Source organism: Spermophilus citellus, assembly GCF_964194105.1.
Source record: "Spermophilus citellus genome assembly, chromosome: 10".
Taxonomy (NCBI): Eukaryota; Metazoa; Chordata; class Mammalia; order Rodentia; family Sciuridae; genus Spermophilus; species Spermophilus citellus.
In genome coordinates, this window is record NC_138197.1 from 89,609,822 (window position 1) to 89,635,030 (window position 25,209).

The 25,209-nt window shown below is 39.5% G+C and overlaps 1 protein-coding gene across 1 annotated transcript in view; it reads left to right on the forward strand.

The window, feature by feature from the left end:
- Positions 1-23,831, forward strand: part of MYRFL (myelin regulatory factor like) — a gene marked incomplete at both ends in the record, with an annotated part of 115,511 nt that extends 91,680 nt beyond the window's left edge. Inside the window, 12 exons of the mRNA XM_081310853.1 lie at positions 1,491-1,654; positions 2,304-2,367; positions 6,809-6,894; positions 9,137-9,211; positions 9,291-9,343; positions 9,473-9,643; positions 16,710-16,772; positions 17,399-17,486; positions 20,136-20,210; positions 23,116-23,236; positions 23,541-23,615; positions 23,745-23,831. Coding sequence (XP_081166979.1) covers positions 1,491-1,654; positions 2,304-2,367; positions 6,809-6,894; positions 9,137-9,211; positions 9,291-9,343; positions 9,473-9,643; positions 16,710-16,772; positions 17,399-17,486; positions 20,136-20,210; positions 23,116-23,236; positions 23,541-23,615; positions 23,745-23,831 — 1,122 coding nt within the window. The remainder of the gene's footprint in view (positions 1-1,490; positions 1,655-2,303; positions 2,368-6,808; positions 6,895-9,136; positions 9,212-9,290; positions 9,344-9,472; positions 9,644-16,709; positions 16,773-17,398; positions 17,487-20,135; positions 20,211-23,115; positions 23,237-23,540; positions 23,616-23,744) is intronic.
- Positions 23,832-25,209: the final 1,378 nt, after the last annotated feature.

A 25,209-nucleotide genomic window follows, 5' to 3' on the forward strand; every position in this document is an offset into this window, starting at 1 on the left:
GACTTTAAGAGTTTCCAACGCTTTCACAAGACCTACCTGTCTTTAAGCCACATGAACTAAGCCTTAGATCTGTAAGATTGAGCTTTTGATTCTACTCTGAATGATAGCTTCCCAGAGTGTTTCCCCTTAAGCTTGATTTTGCGCAATGAGAATCTCAAAAACATGCAGCCCTGAGTTTGACCTCCCAACCACAACCACTCTAGAGCCATTGGCCTGGGGCTCATTTCTTTAGGCAGTGGACTAGCCTCTTAGAGATGCAAAGAGTGCTTTAGGAGAGAAGAGATCAGGGGGTCAGGATGCCAGCTGACAAGAATGTCCCAGTTTTGTGTGTGTGTGGCTGAGAGACAGATACTTATGACAACTGAAGTATCTGGGTGTTGGGGAGGATGGCCTGGGTTCTCTGGTTTGGCAATCTCTCCTTTCTCTTTCTGATGAGTGAGTGTATTTCTTGGAACTAGAATAAGTGTGTGTGTGTGTGTGTGTGTGTGTGTGTGTGTGTGTTTAATCTTGTTTGAGAGTTCGGTTAAAATGTAAATTGTTCATGATAGTGATTGAGAGGTTAAAGTAGACATTTAACTCAAGACTTAGCCTCTCACTTTCAGAGAAAGAAGCTGAAGTCCAAAGAGCTTATTACATTTTACCTGGGGCCTCACCTCTACAAAAGTTGGTATAAGTTCCTTGCTTAGCATCTGGATGCCCATCTTAAGTGACAATTGCCATTTTAAGGAAAAAGTTTCACTTTCCCACCCAGGGGCATTTCTGAGAAAGGCTCCCCACTCCCTCATACCAACCCAACCCTTCAAGGCCTGTGTTAGGACCTGCCTGGCTCTGATTCCTGAGCCTACCCCGTAAGTCCTGGAACCCAGGCCTGTTTGCCCCTCTCTCCACTATAGAGAGATGGCCTATATTTGTCAGCTCTGACAAATAAACTCTGCTATGTATCTCTGCCTGGTCTCTGTCTTTCATTTCTCCTTACCACTGTCTCTCCTTTCTAGCTTTCCCTTCAGACAGGACTTCGAGAAAAGCACAGGTCTTCCTTCCTCCCTGCTTTGCCCCAGCAATTGGATAAACATTTTACTAGGGAGAGAGTTGGAGTCACTTATGGGGATTTAGTGGCGAACACACAAATCAACATTCGGAAGGCTGTTCTGACTCTTTTTATGACTTTTAAATATAGCATAATAGCTATTGAAAATAAATCTTCGGATCTTGAACTTGACAACGTCCTTCAGCTCCATTCTGTCTTAGGTTACAAGGACATATTTCCATTTTATTGCAAATTGAACAGAAGCAGTTTTACTACACAGCCAGCAGTTTAGCAGACGGCTTTCAGTTTCACACCTCTCCAGATTTATCTAGAATGAACTTGAAGTTGTGGGTAAATAACCATTTCCAACAGGGTGTTCTGACTGTCTTAGGATGGGTATGGACAGTTACCCGGTGGCCTGAAACTGTACCTTTATGTACTTTGTATCATTTCCCTTTTTTAGGACCAGATCTTCATGGAAAATGTAGGAGCTGTGAAGCAGCTCTGCAAGCTAACCAACAACCTTGAAGAAAGAATAGAAGAATTAGAAATATGGAACAGGAAGTTGGCCAGGTTAAAGCGACTCAGTAGTTTGAAGACATCAGCCAGTGAAGCGAGTTCCATCAGGTGTGTCCAGTATGTCCACTAAAATTTGGGGGAAAGAGAGAGTTGGCTCTTTAAATCACTACATCAATATAAAGATCGGTCTTTCAATCAAGCAGCAATCATTGCTTTCCAATCACGAAGTCCCTATTCTTCCCTTAGAGTGTTTTCGAACACAATGGCCTTATGTGATACTTTTCTTATTTTTTTCTGTTGCTGCTTTAAAAATCAAACAAAACATGAGCCATCTGTTTACTAGCGCTCGTTATAGGAAGTGCTCAATTTTAGCAGAGGGATGGCTTCTCCTTTATGAAGAGAGGTGGTTATTTCCAAATTTAGAACACCAAGGTTCGTCCACAGGGGAAAAACTTCTTATTCTTTGTTTTTATTACTTAAGGAAGTAAATGCACATTTTCTGAGATCTATTTCTGAGGAAAAGAGAAATGTATTTCTTAATGCATTCATTTATGCTCACAAAGGTTGCTTTTTTTTTTTTTAAAGTGCCACCCCCCCACCCCCACCAGCCCAACTGCTTTGACTTTTCTCTTTTCAAGTTATCACTGCATTACAAAAGAAAGACCTGCTGATGTGTTAGTGACAGCCTGGGCCTTTGTCATATAATTCCTGGAGAGGCATTTGAATAGTAATCAATTCTTTCTTTCTCTTTTCAAAGCAAATTTAGTAGAGCTGTTAGTACATCTTCTCCAAGAAGGGCCATTCCCAAAAAATCCAACAAGGTAAATACTCTTAAATTTATAATAACAGAGGTGATATTTTCTATATGAAATAAAAGTCTTTAGAGAAATTGATCAAGAATTTTTTTCTCCCATTTATTTATTTGCTGGTGGAATTCTCTAATTTGTATCTCATATACTTTAGGTCTTTGTACTAATGGTCATTCATACTAATGTTTAATGGATATTAACTGTTTTTTAAAAGAGTAGAAGTTGAGAAAAAAGAATGTAGAACATGTCTATTTCAGAAATATTATTTGGCCAGTTTTGTTTATACTGTCCTGGTCAGGTAAAACTCAGTAGCCCCTACTTGAAAATGGCCATAGGCTATAAAATCTATGTGGTTGCCTTGACCTCACCTAGTTCTTTATGAAGATCTCAAAGGGACTTCAGTTAATCCTCAAATCCCTCTTTTCCCTTCTAAATTTAGTACTAAATATGTTAATGAGGGAAGAGCATTCACTTGCTTGCAAAGGTTAAAATGTGATGGTTTCATTAATTAAGACAACTCACATCAAGTAAGATAATATTTCCAATAAAAAGTGAAGGTTAATTGTGTATTGACTTGAAGGATGCCCTCTCCCTCAAAGACCTGTGAGCCAGTAGCTTAGTCCCCTCCTAAATCACTCCTCTACTCCGTGCAATTCACAGAAAGCTGTGAAATTCAGCTTCCTCCCTTATCCACCACTGGTCCAAAGGTAGTGCTTGCCAGCAAGATATGCATGACTTGTAACAGTGCCCTGTTAAAGGCTGACCCCATGTTCAGGCCACTGCTTCAGCTCACTCTCTACACCCCTTGCTATACTGTGTTGAAATATTATAAAAGGACTCAGAAATATTTTACAATTCTTCTAAAAACTATTAAATTATTATACTGCTGACAAGCTTCTTGTTATACCAATAAGTATAAATACATGGGTAAATGTATTTATATACACATTTATACACACATACACACGTTCTGAGCAAGTTACTTAATCAAATTGAGAAACATAATTCTAGCCTCCACCTTACAAAGATCATTGATAGGATTAAATGTGCTAAATATGTGCTAGGTACATATTGCTCTACAAACACAAAGCACTAAAAACATGTGGGAAAAGTGCCCCCTTTATACTAACTTATTTGCAAAAAGAATGAAGGAAATAATATCTACATCCAGGACAGTCCTGATAGGTGCAGTTTGGTCACTTGCAATCTCTATAGCTCCTGTCTTACACCCAAAGATTCTCTTTATTTTGTAGTTATCTCAGAATGTTATATATGTCCATGAGAGTAGATCCTGGGTTCACCTTTCTCACCCTGTGTCCTTAGGGACAAGTACATATTAGGTGCTCAAGAAATACTTGCCAGATGAATACATGAATGGAAAGTTCAGTCTGAGGATATCCCCTGAAGGTTCACAATTTAAATTAAAAGCATAAAATGATTGAGTGTTTTGAATGTGTGGATGGGATGGGAATTGGGGTGTGGACAAACTCTTTGACTCTTGCAGTTTTTCTAAGAGGCCTGTTGGTAGTAGATAAGTCAGATGTGATCTCTTCTTCTAAGGAACTACAAGGCACTCAGGGAGATGGGGAGAAAATAAAAAGAAGGGTTTTAGCTGGATGTGATAAAGGTTGCAGAGGCTCAGGACACTGCCCTGAGTATATTATGAGAGCCTGGCTTCATAGACAGTATGCTGGGCAACAGCAATGGATCTGTAGGAGAGGTTTCAGATGGAATGGCAGAAGCAAACCTCTGGGAGCTAGAACTGGGTTCACTGAAGGACTAGGTGGGAGTTGGTTAAGGAGGATTGTGAAGATAAGTCTGAAAAATATATCTTAGCCTCAGAATTCCTGGATCACTGGAAGGGTTAGTTCATTCAATAAGCCACGAAGACTTTTTGAATAATAACAGTGGCAAAATGTTTCCTTTTGTTTTTAGGGACAGAACAATGGAGACAGCATAGCCTTGTGTTTAAGAGCACAGATTGTAAAGCCGGATTTTAAAAATTCAAATCCTGGCTCTGTGACTTATTAGTGTGTGGTCTTGGGGTGAGGCATTTAGCCTTCCTGTGCCTCCTTTTCCCTGTCTCTAAAATTAGGATGATAAAAATAGCTGCCTCACAGGGTTATCAAGGGTGCTTGTGAGGATATGGGCATTGGTGTCTGCAAAGCACTCAGAAGAGCGCGTGGATCGTAGAAAGTGCTGGACACGTGCTCACTGAAGTTGATGTGTTCAGACCTGCTGCTCTAGATTCTCTTATGTTGGTGTGTAGCAGATTCATCCAGGGAATTTAATAAAGTACAAATAATGGGGAATGTTTTGCTCCTCCTGTGATGTCTTGATAGGACATCTCAGCTGTGTCTGTGAAGTTGATTCTCCCTTCTAAGCCATCACCAACTCACTAGGTGACTTTTCTTCCTTGGGGCCTCCTTGAGTTATTGGGTCACTGAAATACATGTGTGGTGGGGAGTGGTACTCTTGGGTTGGTGGGGACGTTAATAAGCAAGTACTTTCTGTGAGCAGTTGATGGGCCTTACCAGATGGTAAGAAGCTTAGCTGGGAGGGGCCTCGACTTCCACATTGCTCCCCGTGCTGGCCAAGACCTATTCTGGAGAAAGCTTGAGGTCACCCGATCTAGAACCCATCCAGTTGCTCTTCTGTTCCTCTTTTCTGCACCTGCAAGAGCTAGGCAGGTGCACCTCCAAGAGCTAGGGTGGGGTGAGGTAGGAAGGACTTAAGAATTCAAGTTAGAATTCAAAGTATGTGGAGGAGAAGGGAAGAGGGAAGAAATAGCCACAGATAAATATTTCAATTATCTTACTTCTCATAGAATCCTAGCCCCTCCCCCTTTTGGATGAGGCCTGTTTAAACAGAATTTTCCAGGGCCTTTAGGTTTTCAATAGTAATTCTTACACACATCTGAATTGGAGAACATGACATTGTTAATTGGACCCACCCAATGACTCCAAAATATCAGCATATATTATTTTATTATTCCTGTCTTATTATTGATAAGGAAAATGAGGATCAATGACATTTAGATGATTTGTTCAGGATTGACTCCAAGTTGGACTTCAGGTCTTGGGTTATTACCCTATGCTTGGTTAAAGAATTTTGAGAAAATCATGGAGATTTAAAATAACCAAGCCCCCGTGAAGAGTAAGATAATACTACTTAATTTAACAATAATACAGCATACTGTTAGGACATACCCAGAACAGTTCCACTAAGACACAGGAATGGTATATACCATTGACTTTTTGATATTCAGACTAACTTCCAGTGGCCATATGGATGACTCAGTTATAATAACCCAAAGGGTTTGTGTACTTGTTGAAAAGTGTATAGTTAACCTCCCCCTTTTTACATTGAAGAATATTTTCTTTAATCCGATAACAAGCTCAAGAAATTCAACCTTAGACCAAATCGAAGCTATTTCTTAATTGTCTCCACTCTCCAATATGCTTGCAACTGAAATGTGAGCTTCCTATTCATAATCCCCAGTGCAAAGCGAGTATTACATTAGCTTTCTTCTGGGGATACAGGGTAGGAAACTCATATTTAATGGGCACCTTATTAAATGGGCAGAGAACTTCTCAGCCAGATTTCCTACCAGTTCCTCAGCTGTCAATCCTGTAATTCTCGACCCATTCCTTGTACACCAGTTTTTATGCCAACATGTATCAGTCTTTAAGGTTTGTCTCATTCTGTAATTTACTGATTTTATTTTATTTTATTAATATTTATTTTTTAGTTGTAGTTGGACACAATATCTTTATTTTATTTATTTATTTTTATGTGGTGCTGAGGATCGAACCCAGGGCCTCACATGTGCTAGGTGAGCGCTGTACCGCTGAGCCACCATCCCAGCCCTGTAATTTACTGATTTTAATATCTCCTATAGTGTTGTACATAGCAGAGCTCAAAAAACACGTGTTGAATAGGTAGATGTAAGAATAAATAAGACACGGGTCCAGAGTTGTCCCCTTATAAACAGGCAGAAGAATTAGATACCAATGAGAGAGTTCATTGGAGAGCTTAGTTGGGTTTTATGCCATAGAATCTTTTTCATGTTCTATCATGGTGCCTGAAATTCTTTGGTGGGGATTTATTTCTTTACATCCTGAAGACACTTTGATATTTAAAAGTATTCTAGTAAAAGATGGACATTTGGGTTCTTGTCATATAGATGGTCTTCTCTGGAAACACTGCAAAAATAAGTGCCTAATGAATGGCATAGACTATTGTCTGCAGGGTATGGGGAAGGGAGAATTCTGCCGCTTGGAAGGGAAGGGAGGGCCTGGGGCTGGGCTTTGAATGAATGTTGTTTTCGGAGAGGCGAGTGGGGGTGGGGATGGGGTGGTGTCAAAGACCCCTGCTGGGAGCAGCTCTTCCAGCTTCCTCCTTACAGTTCATGTGCTGATGTATCACTGTTCATTAATGAACTTTTTTGTAGGTTTATTTTTCAGGAAAAAAACAGTTTTGCCCTAGCTGGGTTTTCCAGACCTTGGTTATAATTCTCACTGCTGTGATGGCATTTTGGTAAGAAAAACTTCAATGTTATGTCAAGTCTTCTTTTCCTTCTCATCTTTCTTTTCTCACATGTGAGCTGGGTACTGACCTAATTTACTTGGAAGACAAGGAAAGAGCGCTTAAAACTAGGCACTGACCTTCAATAGCTTAGAGTGAGGGAGCCCCTTTTAAATTCATATTTTGAAAAAGAAGGCACTGGCTTTCTGCAATTAAATATGAGCTGAAGGTTGACAGGTATTTTTTTCTATCAACTGTTGTGTTTTAGCAGCATGTTCTCTTGTGTTTTTCTTAGCTTTGCAAATAACTTTCTCATATGGGGAAGAAGAGTGTAGGAAATCAGCTGTAATCTACTCTCTCTGGTCACCCATGTTCATTAAGATTCTTCTGGATTTTTCAGTGGACACTTTATACCAAAGGGTTACCAAGATGTATACAAAGGCAACCAGTGTGATGAAAGTATGGCCAAATCTCCTGAGCAGTTGAATCAAGTGAAAGCAGTAGGGATGACAGTGTTTGCTAAGCAAGCTGGATGGCTTTTGACCACTGTCCCTCTGCTGGGAGGTGGGAGGGATCCCTTGTTGGGATGCAGGGTGCTTGCTCAAGCCTGTCTCCAGTGGCCCCCTGGCCTTTGATTACTAGTCATCTTGCCTGTGTTCTCTGGGTCTTTGAATACTCCTTTTTTTGTTTTCAGTCTGACTATTCACATGGTGAAAGAAAAAAAAATGCTTTGTGAGTGTGGGAAGGGACTGGCTTCTGGGCCTTGTCTTAGGGAAGATAACCATTCAGAGAGAAAGCAAGCAAAGGCCCCAAAGTTTTTCCAGTTTCTTGATCTAAAGAAGCTTCCCAGCAGATCTCTTTGTGCCCTTTGCTCCCCACAGCATTTCACTCACTTTCTCTCTCTCTCTCTCTCTCTCTCTCTCTCTCTCTCTCTCTCTTTCTCTCTCTTTTGGGGGGGGGGCGTGGGGGTACTGGGGATTGAACCCTGAGCCTCAAGCTTGCTAAGCATGAGCTTCACCCCCAGCTTAGCATGACTTGGTACTGCCCACTACGAAAGATGCCCAAGAATTTGATGCTACTATACTGAATCCCCATTAAGTGCCTTTACAGGTTTCTCACTCTCCTAAGTGCTTGTCTTCTCTTGGGATTTCCAACTCAGGAACAGACACACTGACCATGGTCAGCCCAGTGGAAAGGTGATAGGAAACCTCATTAGAGGTTAAGAGACTGCTTTTAAAACATATTTATTGGATCTTATGAATTCCAATATTGTTGACCACTAAGACCATGAGTGGGAGGTATCTGGCTTCTTGTTTCTGGCCTGTGGTGTACCTGAGAAGAGTCTGAACCAGGGTTTACCCCAAAGAAAGGAGCAGGTGTCAATTTCATTCTATGACCCGGGAAAACTGCTGGCCAAGTTTGGAGAACCAGGTGTGAAGTCAACTTGGCAAGAAGTCAATTCAGTAGACCCTGCTTCAAGAAAAGTACACAATGAGACTGAAAAGACATCAGTAGACTTTCTTGTGTGTGGCTCTTGAGAATGCTGGAAATAGCCCTCAAAGAGAACCCAAAGTCTTTGGACGCATGAGCATTGTTGGTATAGTGTCCCAGAGCCTAGATAGACGCTTCAGGGAAACCTTCCATTTGGATATGCAAGTTCTCCTAATGGGAGGGGAAAGCACCTTTGTTATTTCGAAGTCAGTGTGGAAATGGGTGCTCTAAGACATTTCTTTTCCTTTCTCTGCCCAATTTGGATGTGAAAAGACAGGCAGCAGGAAGAAGTCAAAGGTGGTCAAAGGGTTTGGCCTCCACAGCTGGTTACACCTGTGCCTCCTTCCATCTCCCTGTACTGCTCAGTAGATGGCCTTCACCAGCAGGAAGTGAACTTTGCCTTGGCTATACCCTGCAAGGAGCCAAGGGCTGCCTCCTGCTCTTCACATGCTTCCTCTTGTAATCTTCCACTAGTGACAGCCGCATCTGAGACAGCTTGTCAGAGCTGCTCTATGGAAAAATCCATCAGTGTGGATACCCCAGGAGCCTCTGAGCTGCAGGAAGCCCCGGGCTTTTTCCTCACCAGGGCAGAAAAGCCTAACTGTGCTGGTTTCCATGGTGTTTTTGTCAGCTATGGCTGCCCCTCCCCCTGGTGCCCATCTGTGTGGCCTGTGAGAGTACATCTTTGGCCAGCTGGAAGTGTGAGATATATATGGAAACAAATCTTTCAGATAATGCTTTTTTTTCCCCCCTCTCTTAACAGTGCTTTGATGATAGTCTCCCTTTACATACTTAGCTTGAAAGATCAAGACCAGCGTGTCCCAGATCTCCCTCCAAGGTGAGAGTTCAGATCTTATATTCCTTTGGGAGAAGGATTCTTGAAGGTCTGTCTCATTAATCCTTGCATTCTCCTCCAGCAATATCACAAACTCTCAGGAGGCAATTCTGCCACCCACAGTCTCCCCCTCAGGTAAGGTCTTTGCATTCCTCACTGTCAAACCCAGCCTGTCTTGCATGTGCAATGTCAATACAAGAAACCCGCCTTTCTGGTTAACGGTTAACGTGGATGCTTCCCTCCCCTCTGCTACATGCCCAGCAGTGCTTCCTACATCACTGGCAACCACACAGACCTCCTTACAAGTACCTGAAATTACTTTCTGTGAGATCCTGCCTTGCCAGGAAACTTACTGCTGCCCCATCTGGGGAATGAAGAGTCCTGTGCTGAGACAATCCCAAGAGGAGAAGAAAATCCATCAGAGGCGAGGGGCAGGTAAATGATGTTAAAAGAAAAACAACGAGGGCTTTGAACTCCAGGTTTCTTCCCTGGTCAATATCTACTTGGATGTCTGTTAATAGTTCCGGATATAGTTTCGCTCTCCTGTTTGGAGTGGCAAAAATCTTTAAAAATTCAAGTACCCAAACTGGCAATCATCAATAATATTGAGTTCCTTGTTCGGGGATGACATTTTGGTAGATTCAAGTCCTTATCATTTTCACCAAGTGAAAAGGGTCTCGTTTGCCTATTGCTGGCTAAGATGATATAGTAGCCATCTTAGATGGTATAGTAGCCATGGACTGGTTCAGTCTTCATTTTCAAGGGGGTTTTGACCCTGTAAGTTCACTCCGAGTGAAATAATTATATGCACATGGGTTGAAATTTTGGTTCATTTAGGACTTAAAAATTGGTGTGGTATTTGGGCTCTCTGTCCAAGCAGACTATGGCAAAATATTGAGAGACTTTGGTCACTCTAATTTAGAGTTTTTAGGGCAGGCTCTAAGATAGTGAAAAACAAGGTTGGCATTCTACATTCAGAGAACCTTCTTCCTTTTCCTTTTACACACAAACAGTTGTATTTCAAGTTAAAAAAAAATATAGAAACTTGATCAAGGATTATCCGTGTTATTATCTCTGTAAGATCAAATGCAATTCTTCTAAATTTATACTAAATTATTATTTTTGAAGTCTCCCATATGCATATTAATAAATATCTAAAATAATATCAATAATAATGCTTCTAACAGTACATATGAATATGTCTTACTTATTAGGATGCTGTCAAAACAACAACACTCAAATAGTAGTGTCTCCATGTGGAAAGAATTTCTTTCTGACTCACTCTGTATTTCAAATGTGGATCAAAAGAGGGCTCTGGGTCATCATTCATTCAGGATCTAGCTGATGGAGATTCCATCTCAGTACACATTCCCACAGTCTCTGTAGTAGTAAGAAAACAGGTCATGTTGTACACCGGCATTCATAGCTTCCATCCAGGCACAACACACATCACTTCTACTCACACTTTATTGGCCAAAGCAAGTCATATTAGTCATATCTAATTTTAAAATGGATGGGGAAATGAAAATCTAACTTATGCCTGAGAAGATGAACCAAAAATATTTTTAGGCAGCTCTAATACCTGACACACTGAATATGGTCAGTGGGTAAAGTTTTGAGGCACTAATGTAATTTCCTTTCTTTTTGATATTATTTCATATCCTAGTCTTGGATAAATAACTCTTACAAATCACTATGACTATGGCATAAGAAGGTTTTACTCGGGCTGGGGATGTGGCTCAAGCGGTAGCACGCTCGCCTGGCATGCGTGCGGCCCGGGTTCGATCCTCAGCACCACATACCAACAAAGATGTTGTGTCTGCAGAGAACTAAAAAATAAATATTAAAAATTCTCTCTCTCTCTCTCTCCCCCTCTCACTCTCTCTTTAAAAAAAAAAAAAGAAGGTTTTACTCTACTGTCATGACAACTTGCATCAGAAAAATCAATCAATCCCCTCAAGCCTGCAAGATAGGCCCTGTAATTGTTCCCATTTTTTTTCCTAGTGAGGAAGCCGAGGCAGAGAGCCCTCCCCATCACCCTAAACACCTACAAGAGGCAATGCTATTGCTGCTTTTCTCATGAAAACACTGATTTGAACAGATACATCATTACAGAATGAAGATAAGGCTTCATTTTGAAGATAGAAATTAGTTTTAGTCGTCATCATCTCTATATTTTTATATATTAAAAAAAAAAAACTAGTACTATCACAGACATTCCTAAAGCCTCCATCCCTTGTGAAAGTATGTGGAAACTTGTGGCTGGCAAGCCTTTTTCTCACCCTGGGTGTCCTTACCAGGGACACTTGATATCCTTTTTTTGATAGCAGTCCTTAGAAGGGACCATCCCACCTATGAAAGATGTATGGATAGCAGTGGATTCTGAACAAGGAGAGGATGTGGACTGATTCAGTCTTCATTTTCAAGGGGTTTTTGACTCTGAGTAAGTTCACTCCAAGTAGCAATGGCATCAAGAGAATATTGAGAACTGAGCTTATTGACCAGATAAAGATTTGCTGCTTTCCTTCCTGGGACAATGAGTGCCTGCTGATCTTGTTTCCATATCTATCGAAATTCCTAAAAAGGGCTGGGATTGTGGCTCAGCGGTAGAGCACTTGCCAGCACAGGCAGGACCTGGGTTTGATCCTCAGCACCACATAAAAATAAAGGCATTGTGTTGTGTCCATCTATACCTAAAAAATAAATATTAAAAAAATAATAAAATAAAATATATTATTAAAAAAAAAGAAGTTCCTAAAGAAAGAAGATCTGCTCCAAGGTGCCTGGCTATATTCATCTAGACAGAGCCACTAGCTTCTCTAGGTAAAAATGAAATTTAAGTTCAACTTACCAGGCTCCCTGACACACTGGGAAAATTGTTCTCTCTTCCTTTGTTCAACTGGAGAAAAAGAGAATTGAAATGTTTGATTCACTTTCATCTTCAGGGAACCTGGAAACTTTTAAGGACTTAGAGTCACAGATGTCAGAGAGCGGATAGACCAGTGATATTCTATCTTTATGACCTTGTGGATCCATTATTAACATGCTTTTACAATGATTTGATTGAGAAAAACATATAGGAAAAATTCAACTGTCACATCCGGCACAACAGTTTATTCAGGACTACATGAACCAGTTGATGAGGGGATTAGGAAAAAGACCAACAGACACAAGTAGAGAAAAGGCCAGGGCTTGGTAGAGAGAGACTGACCATGAGCAAGCTTGGAACCTTTGTTATATAGGTTTAAACATCAGAAAGATTTATTATGAGAAAGCTTCTTCAAGATAAACAGAATCGAAGCTAAGGGTAAAAGCAACCCAATTAGAACTTATCAGCTTGTGCCCATAATTCTCTACCTCCAGGCCGGAGATGTTTTAGCCCAAGGTTATGAATTAATAAAATAAAATTCCTTGGCTAGCAAGGAATTTCTCTTTGAATAGGCCAACTGGGTGGTTTTGGATGAGTGCTTTTGCACCAAACAGTTCCCTAAGGGAGGTGTCCACCTTGGTCTTTGGACAGTTCAAAGACCCATAATTCATTCACTGCTCCTGACATGTAACTATATATCCAGTTAAGTATTGAATTGAATTATGTTTATTAATCCAACTGCTTGACAAATTTATGGGAGAGATGTCCACAGACAATATCGTAGACCTTTTATAGAATCCCTTAGGATTTCAAAGGCCCCAGATCAGAAGAACTTTTGATTTATGTTAACTTACCCATTTTACAGCTGATAAAATGGAGGCAAAGGATCTGGCTTCAGATTCCCCAGTTGACCATGTTTAGTTGTATATTTCAAAGAGAGTAGAAAGATTTTGATTGTTCCCGATACAAAGAAATGATACATGTTTGAGGTGGTGGATATATCATACCTTGATCAGATCATGACAAATTGTATACATGTATCGCGACATCACACTGTACTCCATAAATATGGACAATTATTATGTGTCAATTAAAAAATTTTTGAAATCCAACCAGAAATAAACAAACAGACAAAAGATTCCCCAGTAACGAGCAAGGTCAGAACTGGAATCTGGTTCCCTTATCTCCATGTCTTGGTTTGCTTCCCATTTACCAACCTACCTCCATTTATTTGGATACAAGTTGTACACGTAACTGAGATTAACTCTAGAAGATGCAGAAAGTACCTACTCTATGGTTCTAGAAAGCTCCTGCTGTGTTCTCTTCCCTTCCAAGTTTGCCCAGGCCCATTGAAATGTCCCAGAAGCAGGGTATTTTGAGGGTCTGAGCAAAGGATATTTGCTCTGCTGCTGGTACTTACTTCCCCTCTGCCCATGGCACTGTATAACTGTGGGGTTCCTCAACACAAAAGAAGAGAAAGTCAGGCAACTATTATTTCCAAACCAGATGTTTCTGAGACATTAAAGACCAATTAAAAATTAAGAAACAAAAATAAAAAAGAAATTCAAGGAATAAAAAAGAACTTTAGAAAAGCTCTCAGTGGGATGCAGAGTAATATCTAACAGTTTACTGAGCCTCAAAGCACATTTATCAAACTTCTCCCTGAGGAGCAAGATTACAAATAAAATAAGTGAGAAGAAATCAGCATTTTTATGACATGATGAGCTTAAGGCATTATTTTTCTTTTGGTTCTAAGTTGATTGTGGAAGTCTGTGTGAAGTCTTTCAGAAAACTTATCTTTACCCTCTTGCCCTGGCCTTACCTCTACCACACACACTTGGTTAAAGGTTTGGGTAAGACTAGTCAGGATTTGGAAAGTGTTTTATAATATTGAGCTTCTACTCTGAGGAACCAACTGAATGCAATGGATCTTATTTTAATCCATGGAATCAATAAAGACTTACATAGACAGAAGAGTTGGATATTAAAAAGCAAAGATCCTGTGGGGGGAAAAATCTATGGGATTCTCTAGATTGCAAGAGTTGATGAGATTTTTTAAAAAATCACAAAGCAAAAGACATCTGGAATTCATGCACATTTTATTTTTGAGACCAGAACTCTGAGAAGAGCAAATGGCCAAAAGAAAATGGCCTTCTGTGTTAAAGGACTCAGCTACTGATTGGTGGTTCATGGACTTTTTTTTTTTTTTTTTTTTTGTGGTGCTGGGAATCGAACCCGTGGTCCTGTTGCATGTGAGGCAAACACTGTACCCACTGAGCTAACTCTCCAGCCTCTGACTTCTTCTTAATATGAATCTGGCTTATCAGGACCAAAGAAGGATATCCAAGATGCTATACTGGAACTCAGCCATCAACAGAGTTTTATAAGGAGTACAATATCCACCTTCTACCATGGCAGAATATACTTTGGTTGAACACCATTCTTAAATCTCTCTTCTGCATAAGTTTCTAATTTAGTTTATGGGGAGGTCTCAGCTGCCAATTGTGAATTATATCTCCAATTTTATAATGAAAATCACTGGGAATGTATGGTAAGCTCAAAGTGAATATTGCTGGAAGACATTTGTAAATTGAGAGTTATTTCTATGACTCCAGGAAGATTTATAGCTTTCCAATAACCAGCCTTTCAGAGTTGAAGAGTCTTGCTCCAGAGAAGTAACAATTTGGAGGTGTTTTTAGAGGATTTAAAATTTATTTTCTACTTTTGAAAAACAATTTTCTTTTTTTTAATAATATTTATTTTATTTCTTAGTTTTAGGTAGACACAGTATCTTTATTTTATGTTTATGTGGTGCTGAGGATCGAACCCAGTGCCTCATGCATGCTAGGCGAGCACTCTACCACTGAGCCACAACCCCAGCCCCTGAAAAACAATTTTCATAATTGTAATCTGTAATATTATCTCTTCTGAGCCCCACTGTTTTATTCCTGTTTAAAAAAATACTTTATCGTATCAGATTCTAAATTTTTTAAAAATATATATTTTTTTCAGTTGTACACAATGCCTTTATTTTTTTTATTTATTTTTACGTGGTGCTGAGGATCAAACCCAGGGCCTCGCATGTGCTAGGCGAGTTCTCTTCTGCTGAGCCACAACCCCAGCTCCTCTAAATTTTATTTATAGGGAGTCTCTGTCTCTAAGAACCTGAAAACACAGCTTAGTGGAAGCAAGGTGGATCTGTAGTTCTATTGCCAGAGTTTATAATGAGCCCCTTCCCTGAAAATTGAGCAGGAAAGTAGAATCCTGAGATGGTAACACTAAGGTACCCCCCCCATAATCTGTATTTAATGATTTTGATTATCAACACTACGGATCCAGAAACTAAATAAGAAATAAAACTAACATTAGCTTATTATTAATCAGAGAAAATTGGTTTACATAATATACACAATATGAGCAAGACCTTGTGCCAGGAGCTTCAGAGGATCAGAGTATTAATAGAGTTTCCCCATTCTGAAGTGGTCAAAAAAGGACAAAAAAAAAAAAAAAAAAAGAAAAAGTTAAGTGAAAATACAGAGATACTCTTAAGTCTAATGCACTTGAGTATAGTGACCGATACATCACTGATTGATAGCCACATGGGTGGTTCAGTAATAAATGCTACCGCATAATTGTCGCCACTGTGTAAATGTTGCACCTACTTTTTCAGTCTAAAAATTGTCAGTGTATTTCCGGAAGCTGACTTGTGTGCTGGTACCAATGGTAGACCCAATTTACTCAAGTGATGATGTCAGAAAACCAAACCAAAGATAATGGTGCAGAATCTTCTGACACGGAAGATTAAGTTTTGTAAGTCCACACTTCACAGCACTGTTGTAAATTTTCTCAAATGCAATATTTCGACAACAATACAGCACATCAATAACAACTAATGTGTTAACTTTTTTCCCCCTTTTTTCAGACCAGAAAATTATAAAGAAATGATGTGCGTTGATTTGGACTATTCAGTTTTAACATATATTCATGAGTATTCTGTGCATCCTAATCTTGCACCAAAGCCAGTTTAGTAATAAATGATTTTTAAGTAATACTGGCACATTTTTTTTAAAAGCTTCACATAGTGGTTGTACCTTTTTTTTGCCAAAATGTTTGGTATAAAATCTGCGACAATTATGCAGTAAAATGTGGTATGGCATTAAAAAGGAGGGAGCTGTGAGCTACAGGGTCAACTTGGGATGGTGTTTTAGTTTGCTATTGTCGCATAAATTACCCTTGATTTATTTTCTCATAGTTCTAGAGGCTTGAAGTCCAAGATCTTGTCTGAGGATCTGGTTGCTCCTGGCCTGCAAATGGTTGCCTTCTTATTATGTCCTCTGGGCATGAGTGCCCTGGTGTCTCCCTGTTTGTCCTAATCTGCTCTTAAGGACACTAGTCAGATTGGATTAGGCCACCCTAACAGCCTCATTTAAACTTAATCACCATCTTCAAATAATGTCACATTTTGGGAAATGGGGTTAGAACTTCAACATATGATTGGAGGAAGGGGCATTTCAACTCAAAAACAGAGAGAGGGTGGGAAAACATTCAACGTATAAAGACAAACTAAGGCTTACAGGGTTTATTCTCATCCTGAACAAACCCTCTAGACTGACAGATGTTTTTCCTCTTTAGAAGAAAAAAGCAATTTGTTCCCGGTAAGAGATGAGCTCATCCGCTCTGACTGGCAGAGTGACTGTAAGTTGACATTTAAATGACACTCTTTTTGGTTTGTGGAGCCAGGTAGAATCATGAGCTGTAAAAGCATTACTGGAATGGGAAACAGGAACAAAGGCTGTAGCCCACCTGCCACACACCCATCCGCTGCACATACCCATGGAGCTAGGTTTCTGTAATCGATGCTAGCTTGACCAATAATGAGGCATTAAAAATGATCACCCACCAGCAGACAAATTGTGGTTGATCTTTGTGGGTTTAAATAATTTATTTGAAGTTCTCGTTTTCCTCTTTTATTCAGACTATATATTTTTTTTCTGTTTTCAGAATCGAATTGTGTTTCATGTTTCATCTTCATTTTCAAAATTTGGACTTAGTAGGATTTCCAAGGTCCAGAAGTTCTTCTGGATCTTATGGAGGCTGTTTACTAGAGCCTGTATTTTTATAGGCTTTCTTAAAATTTACTATCCCAACAAACAAACAAATCTTGGACCCTTCTCCTCCTCCTTTTTCCATTTGAATGTAAATAGAATCCATTTATCTGGGAAACTCTTATTTTATATTCTGCAATTTGGGGACTATGCTGGAACACAGTCCTCTTTCCCTGTACAAGAGTTTACTTTGTTTTCTTTTTCTTCTCAATTCAGGGATTGATACGACTATTACTTCTATTCAGATTATGGAAATCCAGCAAATAATAGATCATCGGTATTGCAGTAGAAGCCTTCTGTGCGGGTAGGTGAGCCTCCTCATGATGCTCTCGTTGTTTCCAGAATTTATTCAGGGCTTCAGTTTTGAGACTGGAATGAAATCTAAAGCTACATGTTGAAACCAATGTGTGCTTACATTACTCCTTAAGTGAAAACACATTGGTTACATGGTGGAGAAGGGAATCATAAAATGGTTGGTATTAGCAAATGTCAATAAATCACAGCCCCAATGATTCCAGTCTCCTGCTTTAATGGACAAGTCCAAAGCAACATGTCTAGGAAGCATCTCTGTGGCTGACTCTCTGAGGGCACATGACACAGGGACAGAGATGCTCATTATAAACCACAAAGATAGACATGGCTACTCATGGCTCCAGGTTATAAGTGAGCTGACATTTTTATATTTTAGTAACTAGGGCTCCCATTATTTTAATTGCTGAAAAACATACGACTTATCTTAGCTTTTCAGTAAGGAGGAAAAAAATCTAGATTTTGCAAAAATTATCAGCAACATCCATCTGCAGTGCCATATGCCATATCACCTGTATGGGGTGATGATACATCTAGGATAGAATGCGAGCCCCTCCAGCAAGCATTAAGAATGGGGAGTGAGGTTTTCTTAATGTGGTAAATGTTTTACTGGGCATCTATTGGGTTTAAAGGCAAGGCCTATATTTTGAACTGGTATCACAAATCCTGTGGATTTTCAGCCTTATTTATTTTTCAACCTGATAGAATTTGGCTCTAAGTTGATGGTCCTGAGTTATAAGAATAACCTGTTTGTTGCTTTCTGATTTGTTTATGATGCATCTATTTGTATCACATTGAATTCTCACAAAAGCCCTAAGAGTTTGGTCTTATTTATACCTATTATGTAGTTTTCAGAGAACTTGAAAAAGTTTGTCTAAGATCACTCATGTAATAAGTATCAGAGATCTTAATTAATGTAGCAGGACATATTGAAGAAGAATTAGACGATACAGGCCCAAATCCTAGGACTTGGGTAAAATGTCTATTCTCTTTGCATATTCATTTCTCATCTATAAGATGAGTCTATTATCAACTGAGCTGGTTGCTGTGAAGCATGCAGATATTGGGAGGCACATAATAGGAAATGAATTCCATTCATCTAAGCTCCATAGTGGAACAAAACACTCTTCATCCCAAGACAGTTCTTCCTCTCTCTATTTTTAATACACTCATTCACTGAAAGAACACTGTTCTTAACTTGGTATAAAAGTAGCACTCTTATCTTTCTTTTTTTTTTTTTTTGAGGTAAAGTAAAAATTGTCTGTATTCAAAGTGCACAATGTGTTGTTTTAATTTGATATTTATATTCATTGAAATGGATATAATTTTGAAATGCCAGTGCTTTCAATTCCATATATTTTTGCTTTCACATTTTTAACAACTTAGTTTAATCTAAAATTACTTTTTTTCTCACTTACCTGATTTTAAGTTGTTTCTTCATATAATTCATATAATTAAGTTGGTTATAATTCATCGTAAGTTATTTCTCCATATAATTCACAGGATGACCAGTCATAAGGAACACTTTGTTTTAGATACAAATATGCCATTTTTTTTCCTGGGATTTTTCATTATAATGTGAATTAGTGGAACTCTCCACTCCCCCAATTATCTCTTAAATTTGGGAAGTGAGAAGAAACTTATGGATAAACAATTCTATCTTAAAATTTTCTCGTTACTAAATTGTGTTGAGAGCCACAGCCGGTCGGAATGGCCCCTGGCATTTTGTCAGAAGTAATGGTTGAGAGGCAAGCCATTAAGATGATGCTGGATTGATTCAATTGTATATTAGACCTTTACTGTCCAGTAATAGGATGGCTCTTGCTTGCAACGGGCGCCCGCTACTTTGGAGTTCCCATTGAGTTCTCTCGGGGTTCGGAGGGTGAGTGCGCGCGCAGCCCTGGGGAGGGAGTTCCGGTTGGTGTGTGGTGTGTCCCTAGAGGAGTTGGGGAGAGTTCCTGGGGAGCGTGTGTGGAGTGTGCTGGTGAAGTTCAGAAATAAAGTTTGTTCCTGCTTGAGTGGCTCGTGATTTGTACCCAGCCAGACTGCGGCATTATTGTAATCAGGGCTATGATAATTATAATAGATTCAGGTTCTAAAAGTACGTATTTTCTTTTCCTACATTTCCATATAGGTCGTTTTTATAACTCAGGACCATTGACTTAAACTCTAAGTTCTATCAGGTTAAAAAAAGAAATAAGGCTGAAAAACATATTCCTTGTTTTAAAGGAAATTATTTAAGGTTAAAAATTGGTATTTATTATTCCCATTCCTCCTTCCCTGAGTCTGAAGCCTTTGCCTCATTTGTCTTCTGAAATCTGTGTCTCTGTAATGGAGACTGAATTTATTTCTTCTGTGTTTAATTTTGAATATTTGGTCCGGGATTTGATTTTTTTTCTTGTATGATCTAAAAAAGTATAATCTTTGTAGTATGTTTAATATCAAGATATGAACGAGATCATTCTGAAATTTGACAAGCAAGTCTCTGAAAATCAAAACATTATACCAGGTTAAACTCGATTGCCTATATTTATTATTTATTATATAGTATTTCACAGTTTATATATAAATATTGAGTGGCAGAAAGCCTTTTAACATCTTTCTTGCATATTTTGATTTGTGGTTTTAATTTTTTCATATTTAGACCTGGAAATTATAATTACAATATTCCTGTTAATAAGTACACACCTACCAATGTCAAATTCTCTCTGGAAATCAAGTAAGTACATGGTATAAAATACAAATTTGAACAGTAAGTCTGAATTTAGTTCACAATTTAATCAATAAGTTTGGAGATAGAAAGCCATCAGTCAGCATTTACTAATGATGGGTGGAGAGGTGGCAAGTGGAGGGAGGGTTTTCAGAATGAGAACTGGGAACATCCACGTCCCTCCAGGAATGTAAGGGCTATACTCATCCCTGTGCGGCGGGAGTAGCTTTAGTTCCAAGTTCATGAGCTGCAAACTTCTGATTTCTCTTCAGATTGGGGTGGGAACAATGGTAATAACTTGACCCCTGAATGGGGGGCTGCATATTTTGATGAGATCCTGGTAGCAGTGCTAATTAATGCAGGTGCCACCCCTTTGCTCCAGGACAGGAGGGAATAAAAGAGGAGCCAGAGTTTGGAATTGGGCAGACCAGGGTTCAGATTATGTCACTGTCACTAATCCTATGATCTTAGAAAAGTCACTTATTTTCTCTAAGCTACCATTTCTTCCTCCATAAAACGAGTACTGCATTATACCATGGCACATAGAGCTGCTGGGGGAATTAGGGTTAATGCTGGTGTAGTGAGCAGCTGCCATTTGCTGAGCACAGGCTGTGTGCCAGGTACTGTATGCATTAATCCTGGGTCGTAGAATCCTCACAACAGTTCTCCCAGGATGGCATTTTTTCAGTTTATGTTTTATAGATGGGAACTCTTGATGTACGGAGATTAAAAAAAAAAAAAGTGCTCTAAAACACAGCTAGTACGTGGCTGGCCTGGGCTTCCAACACAGCCCTCCCTCTCTTGCCTCCCCTGGGAGAGGAGATGTGGAAGGGTATTGCCCTTTCCTGACTCATAGTACCACTCATAGCACTCAATTAATGGTAACTTTTAATTATCTACCTTCCCTTCAAAATCACAGAACTCTAATGTGACCTATTCTTATCTAATATTTTAAGTAATTGTGGTACTTTGATTTTCAGCTCACTTCACTCAAAAATTGTGCCATGAAGAAATCAGGTCTCTTGATTTTAGTCTCTCCTTTTTTCCTCCTCCATGTCCCCACAGCCCCGCTCTTTATCGTCCCTCTGTCCTCCCTACTCTGCCCCTGCTCCTACCTCAGTTATTTCCCCCTCCATCATCCTCCACGGTCCCGCTGTCTCACTTGGGCCCCACTGTGTGTCTCACTGTACACCATCTTTCATCTGCTTTGCCCACGTGAAGAGGCTCAGTTCAGCTGCTTACCTTGGAAAGATTTGTTTCAAGCAGCCAATGTTTCATGACAGAATCCACCATCTTTCAAGGCACAGAGAGAGAGAGCTAAATATACTATTCTTACAAGCTAAATGTACCATTCTTACAAGCTAAATGTACTATTCTCTAGCATTCCTTGAATAACTTGGAATAGCATTTCCTTACTCATTTCTAGCTTTCAAGGAAGGAAATAAGATTATATGTTATAACTTCTGAAATGGCAAAAAGATCACCTTAAGCCATTAAATCAGGCCTTTTGGCTTATGAACCATTTAAAAAATCTGGTTGATTTTTAAAATAACACATATAACAGTCCTGCCTTATCCACCGTTTCTCATTCTACAATTTCAGCTACCCTTGGTCAACCACTGTTTTAGTCAGCCTTTCACTACTGTGACTAAAAGACCTGACAAGAACAATTTTAGGAGGAAAAGTTTATTTGAGGCTCATGGTTTCAGGGGTCTCAGTCCGTAGTCCATTCAGAGGCAGAACATCATTGTGGAAGAGTGTGGAAGAGGAAAGAGGATTCAGACATGGCCACCATGAAGCAGAGAGAGAGTTCACTGGCCAGATACAAAATATTTACCTTAAAGGCACACCCCCAGAGACTCACCTCCTCTAGCCACACCCCACCTGCTTTCAATTACCACTCAGTTAATCCCGGTTAGGGGATTAATTCACTGATTGGGTTAAGTCTGTCATATCATTTTACCTCTAAGCCTTCTTGCATTGTCCCACACATGAGCTTTTGGGGGATAACTCACATCCAAACCATAACAACCACAGTGAAAAACTATTCAATGGAAAATTCTAGAAAATAAATAATTCATAAATTTTAAGCAATATATTATTATGATTGTTCTATTTTATTGCTGCTTACTGTTGTTAATCTCTTACTATGCCTGATTCATAAATTAAGTTTGATCATATGTTTTGTATGTGTAAGAAAAAAACAATCATACATAGGGTTTGGTACTACTGTCTGTAATTTCAGGTATCTACTGAGGGTCTTAGAACTTGTCCTCCCATGAATAAGGGAGGGGATTACTGTAAACTCAACTGAGATTATAAATTGTTCCCATTTGAGCAAAAGTATTGTTTCCAAAGAAGGATGGATCTCATCCTTTTAGTGATGATTCATGAGTCAGTCTCTAGAGAGGAACCATCCTTTCTTGCAGGGCTTCTACTCTGATAACTTTAAAACCTGGTAATTTTTCATGGGATTCACCCCCAAATCCTTACTTATGTTTGTTACCTTGTTATTTCAAATAATATCTACCTAGACCAGGAGTTGGCAGAATCTAAAATCTTAGACACTTCGGGTAAGAGCAAATTTAGCTGCAAGTGTGAAGAGAGGGGATATGTCCAAAGATTATTTAAAAATCTCTGGAAATATTAAGTTCTGAAGTGAGGTGATCTAAGTCATGACATTAGATTTTACAAACCATCATGTGGTGTTTCAGTAGTTATCTGAAGGTGGCTTGCTTTCTGTAATAATGAGATGTAAGCTAGTCTATCAGTATCCCTGAGCCCTGTATAATAAAATGGCTATCGTGAACTTCAGAGGGATTTCTGAGTTACATAGTCAATGGGTCCTCTTTGTATCTAATAGGAGCTGGAAACTGCTTCTTCAATTGTCCTCTCTTTTCTTTGTGTCTTGAAGCACAACAGAGCCATTGATAGTCTTCCAGTGCAAATTCACCCTTGGAAATATATGCTTCAATAGTAAAAGGGAAACCAAAGGATTCCAAAACCAAGGAGAAGTCTTCCAGGAGATGACACAGGTAATGTTTTCTGACTCCTTGACATTAGCTTGTTCCAGTGAAGGATGGTTAGAACTGTGGCCTCTGTTCCCTGCTGAGAGAGGGACACACTGAACCTCCCTCAGCTGGCTAAACCTGGTCACAGGGCTTGGCTCAGCTTTTTTGTGTCCTTTAGAAGCTACAGACTGTTTTAGTGACACCCATCTAAAGCTGTTATTGCAGACACCTCTCCTGCAGTCTTAAGGAAATGCCTCCTTGGGCTGTGCTCCTTCTAGTGCAGTGTGGAGTGTGGTTATGAAATGGATCTCTCTCATTCATTATTTAGGGATACCAGCACATTTGGAGCCTCCCTGTCGCCCCATTCTCCGACAGCGCATACCATTTCCGTGTGGCTGCACCAGTAAGCATGCTTTTTTTTCTTCTTCTTCTTCTTCTTCTCTTTTTAATAAGAAATTGATCCCTAAGTAAATAAGTACAATACTTCACAGTTAATTTTTACACTCATCTTTCTTTTCTCCTTTTCTGATAGGATCTGGCTGACTGTTCAACAGATCCTTTTTTTGCTGGGATATTCTTCACAGACTACTTCTTTTATTTCTATCGACTCTGCGCCTAATTTATTCAAGTTTGGGGATTTCACCAAAGAAAAATGCTCAGAAATTCAGTCAACAGACACAGAGATCCCCTTGCAACTTTTTTTCGTCTTTTTTCTGTGAAACGTTTCACATTTATTGCTGAAGGACTCTTTTAGGCTTTGGCTTCCAACAGTTTGGAGACATTAATGAGGAGAATAAAGTGTTTGCTGGAACCTGAGAGAATGTGTTTGATTCTGCCATGACGCTGAAGAAAACATATCCCCGAGAAAACCGTACTGTTGCATTTGAAAATACTGCTTCTGGTATTAAGGATGCTGTAAAGTCAAAATAAGCAGGTCTAGTACTACTTTTGTCTTATTGTGTTTTGAGGCTTATGGGAAAAAAATAAAAAGCCATTTCAACTTGGACCTGCTAAACAGAGATTCTGGAGAATATGTGATGTGGTGGGGGAGGGAGTGAGTGGCGTCTGATGTTAAACTCACATTGAGGCAAATGTGTGTATGTGTGTGTGTGTGCGTGTGTGTGTGTGTGTGTGCGCGTGCGTGCAATACTAGAGTACAAATGTAGCTTGCCAATGAAATGGATTTAAGAGAAAGATTTGCAACTCTTCTTCACCATGCTCCATGGGCCTAAACTTGCTGTGTGGGTGGAAGAATATGTCCTCTTATGAAGATGGAAGCCCAGATACCACAGGGCCTGCTGAAACTGTTCCAACTAGCTAATCGAGCATACACTGCCTCGCTCCTGCATTCCTTAGACATCACAATAAAGGTTCAAACCTGCAGTACCTCCCTCTCCCTTTGCTTCCTGTTTCTGTGCTCTGGTTTAGAACTTGGAAAATCAAGCTCCTCTCCCTGTACTTCAGGGAATAGGGCAGTTGAATGGCTGTTCTTCCCTTATCTTACTGTTGGTCAATTTGAATGAGGCTATTTTATTTTTTACCTTCACAATGGTAATCAGCTATAACAATACACCTTCCTCTTTCTTATTTTTAGATATTACTAGATAAGTACCATGTGCTAGAAATTAATTGTGAGACCTCAACATTAAGAAAAGACATGGTTCTTGCCAGGTTTAGTGATACATGCCTATAATCCTCAGGGTTCCAGAGGCTGAGGCAGGAGGATCACAAATTCAAAGCCAGCCTCAGCAACTTAGCAAGGCCCTAAGCAACTTAGTGAGATTCTGTCTTTAAATTAAAAAATAAAAAAGGCTGGAGGTATGGCTTAGCGGTTAAGTACTACTGGGTTTAATCCCTGGTACCAAAAAGACATGGTTCTTGCTTTCACAGAAGATTTTTTTTTTAAATTATTTATAGGGCTGGGGCTGTAGCTCAGTGGCAGAGTACCTGCCTTGCACATGTGAGACACTGGGTTTGATCCTCAGCACCATATAGAA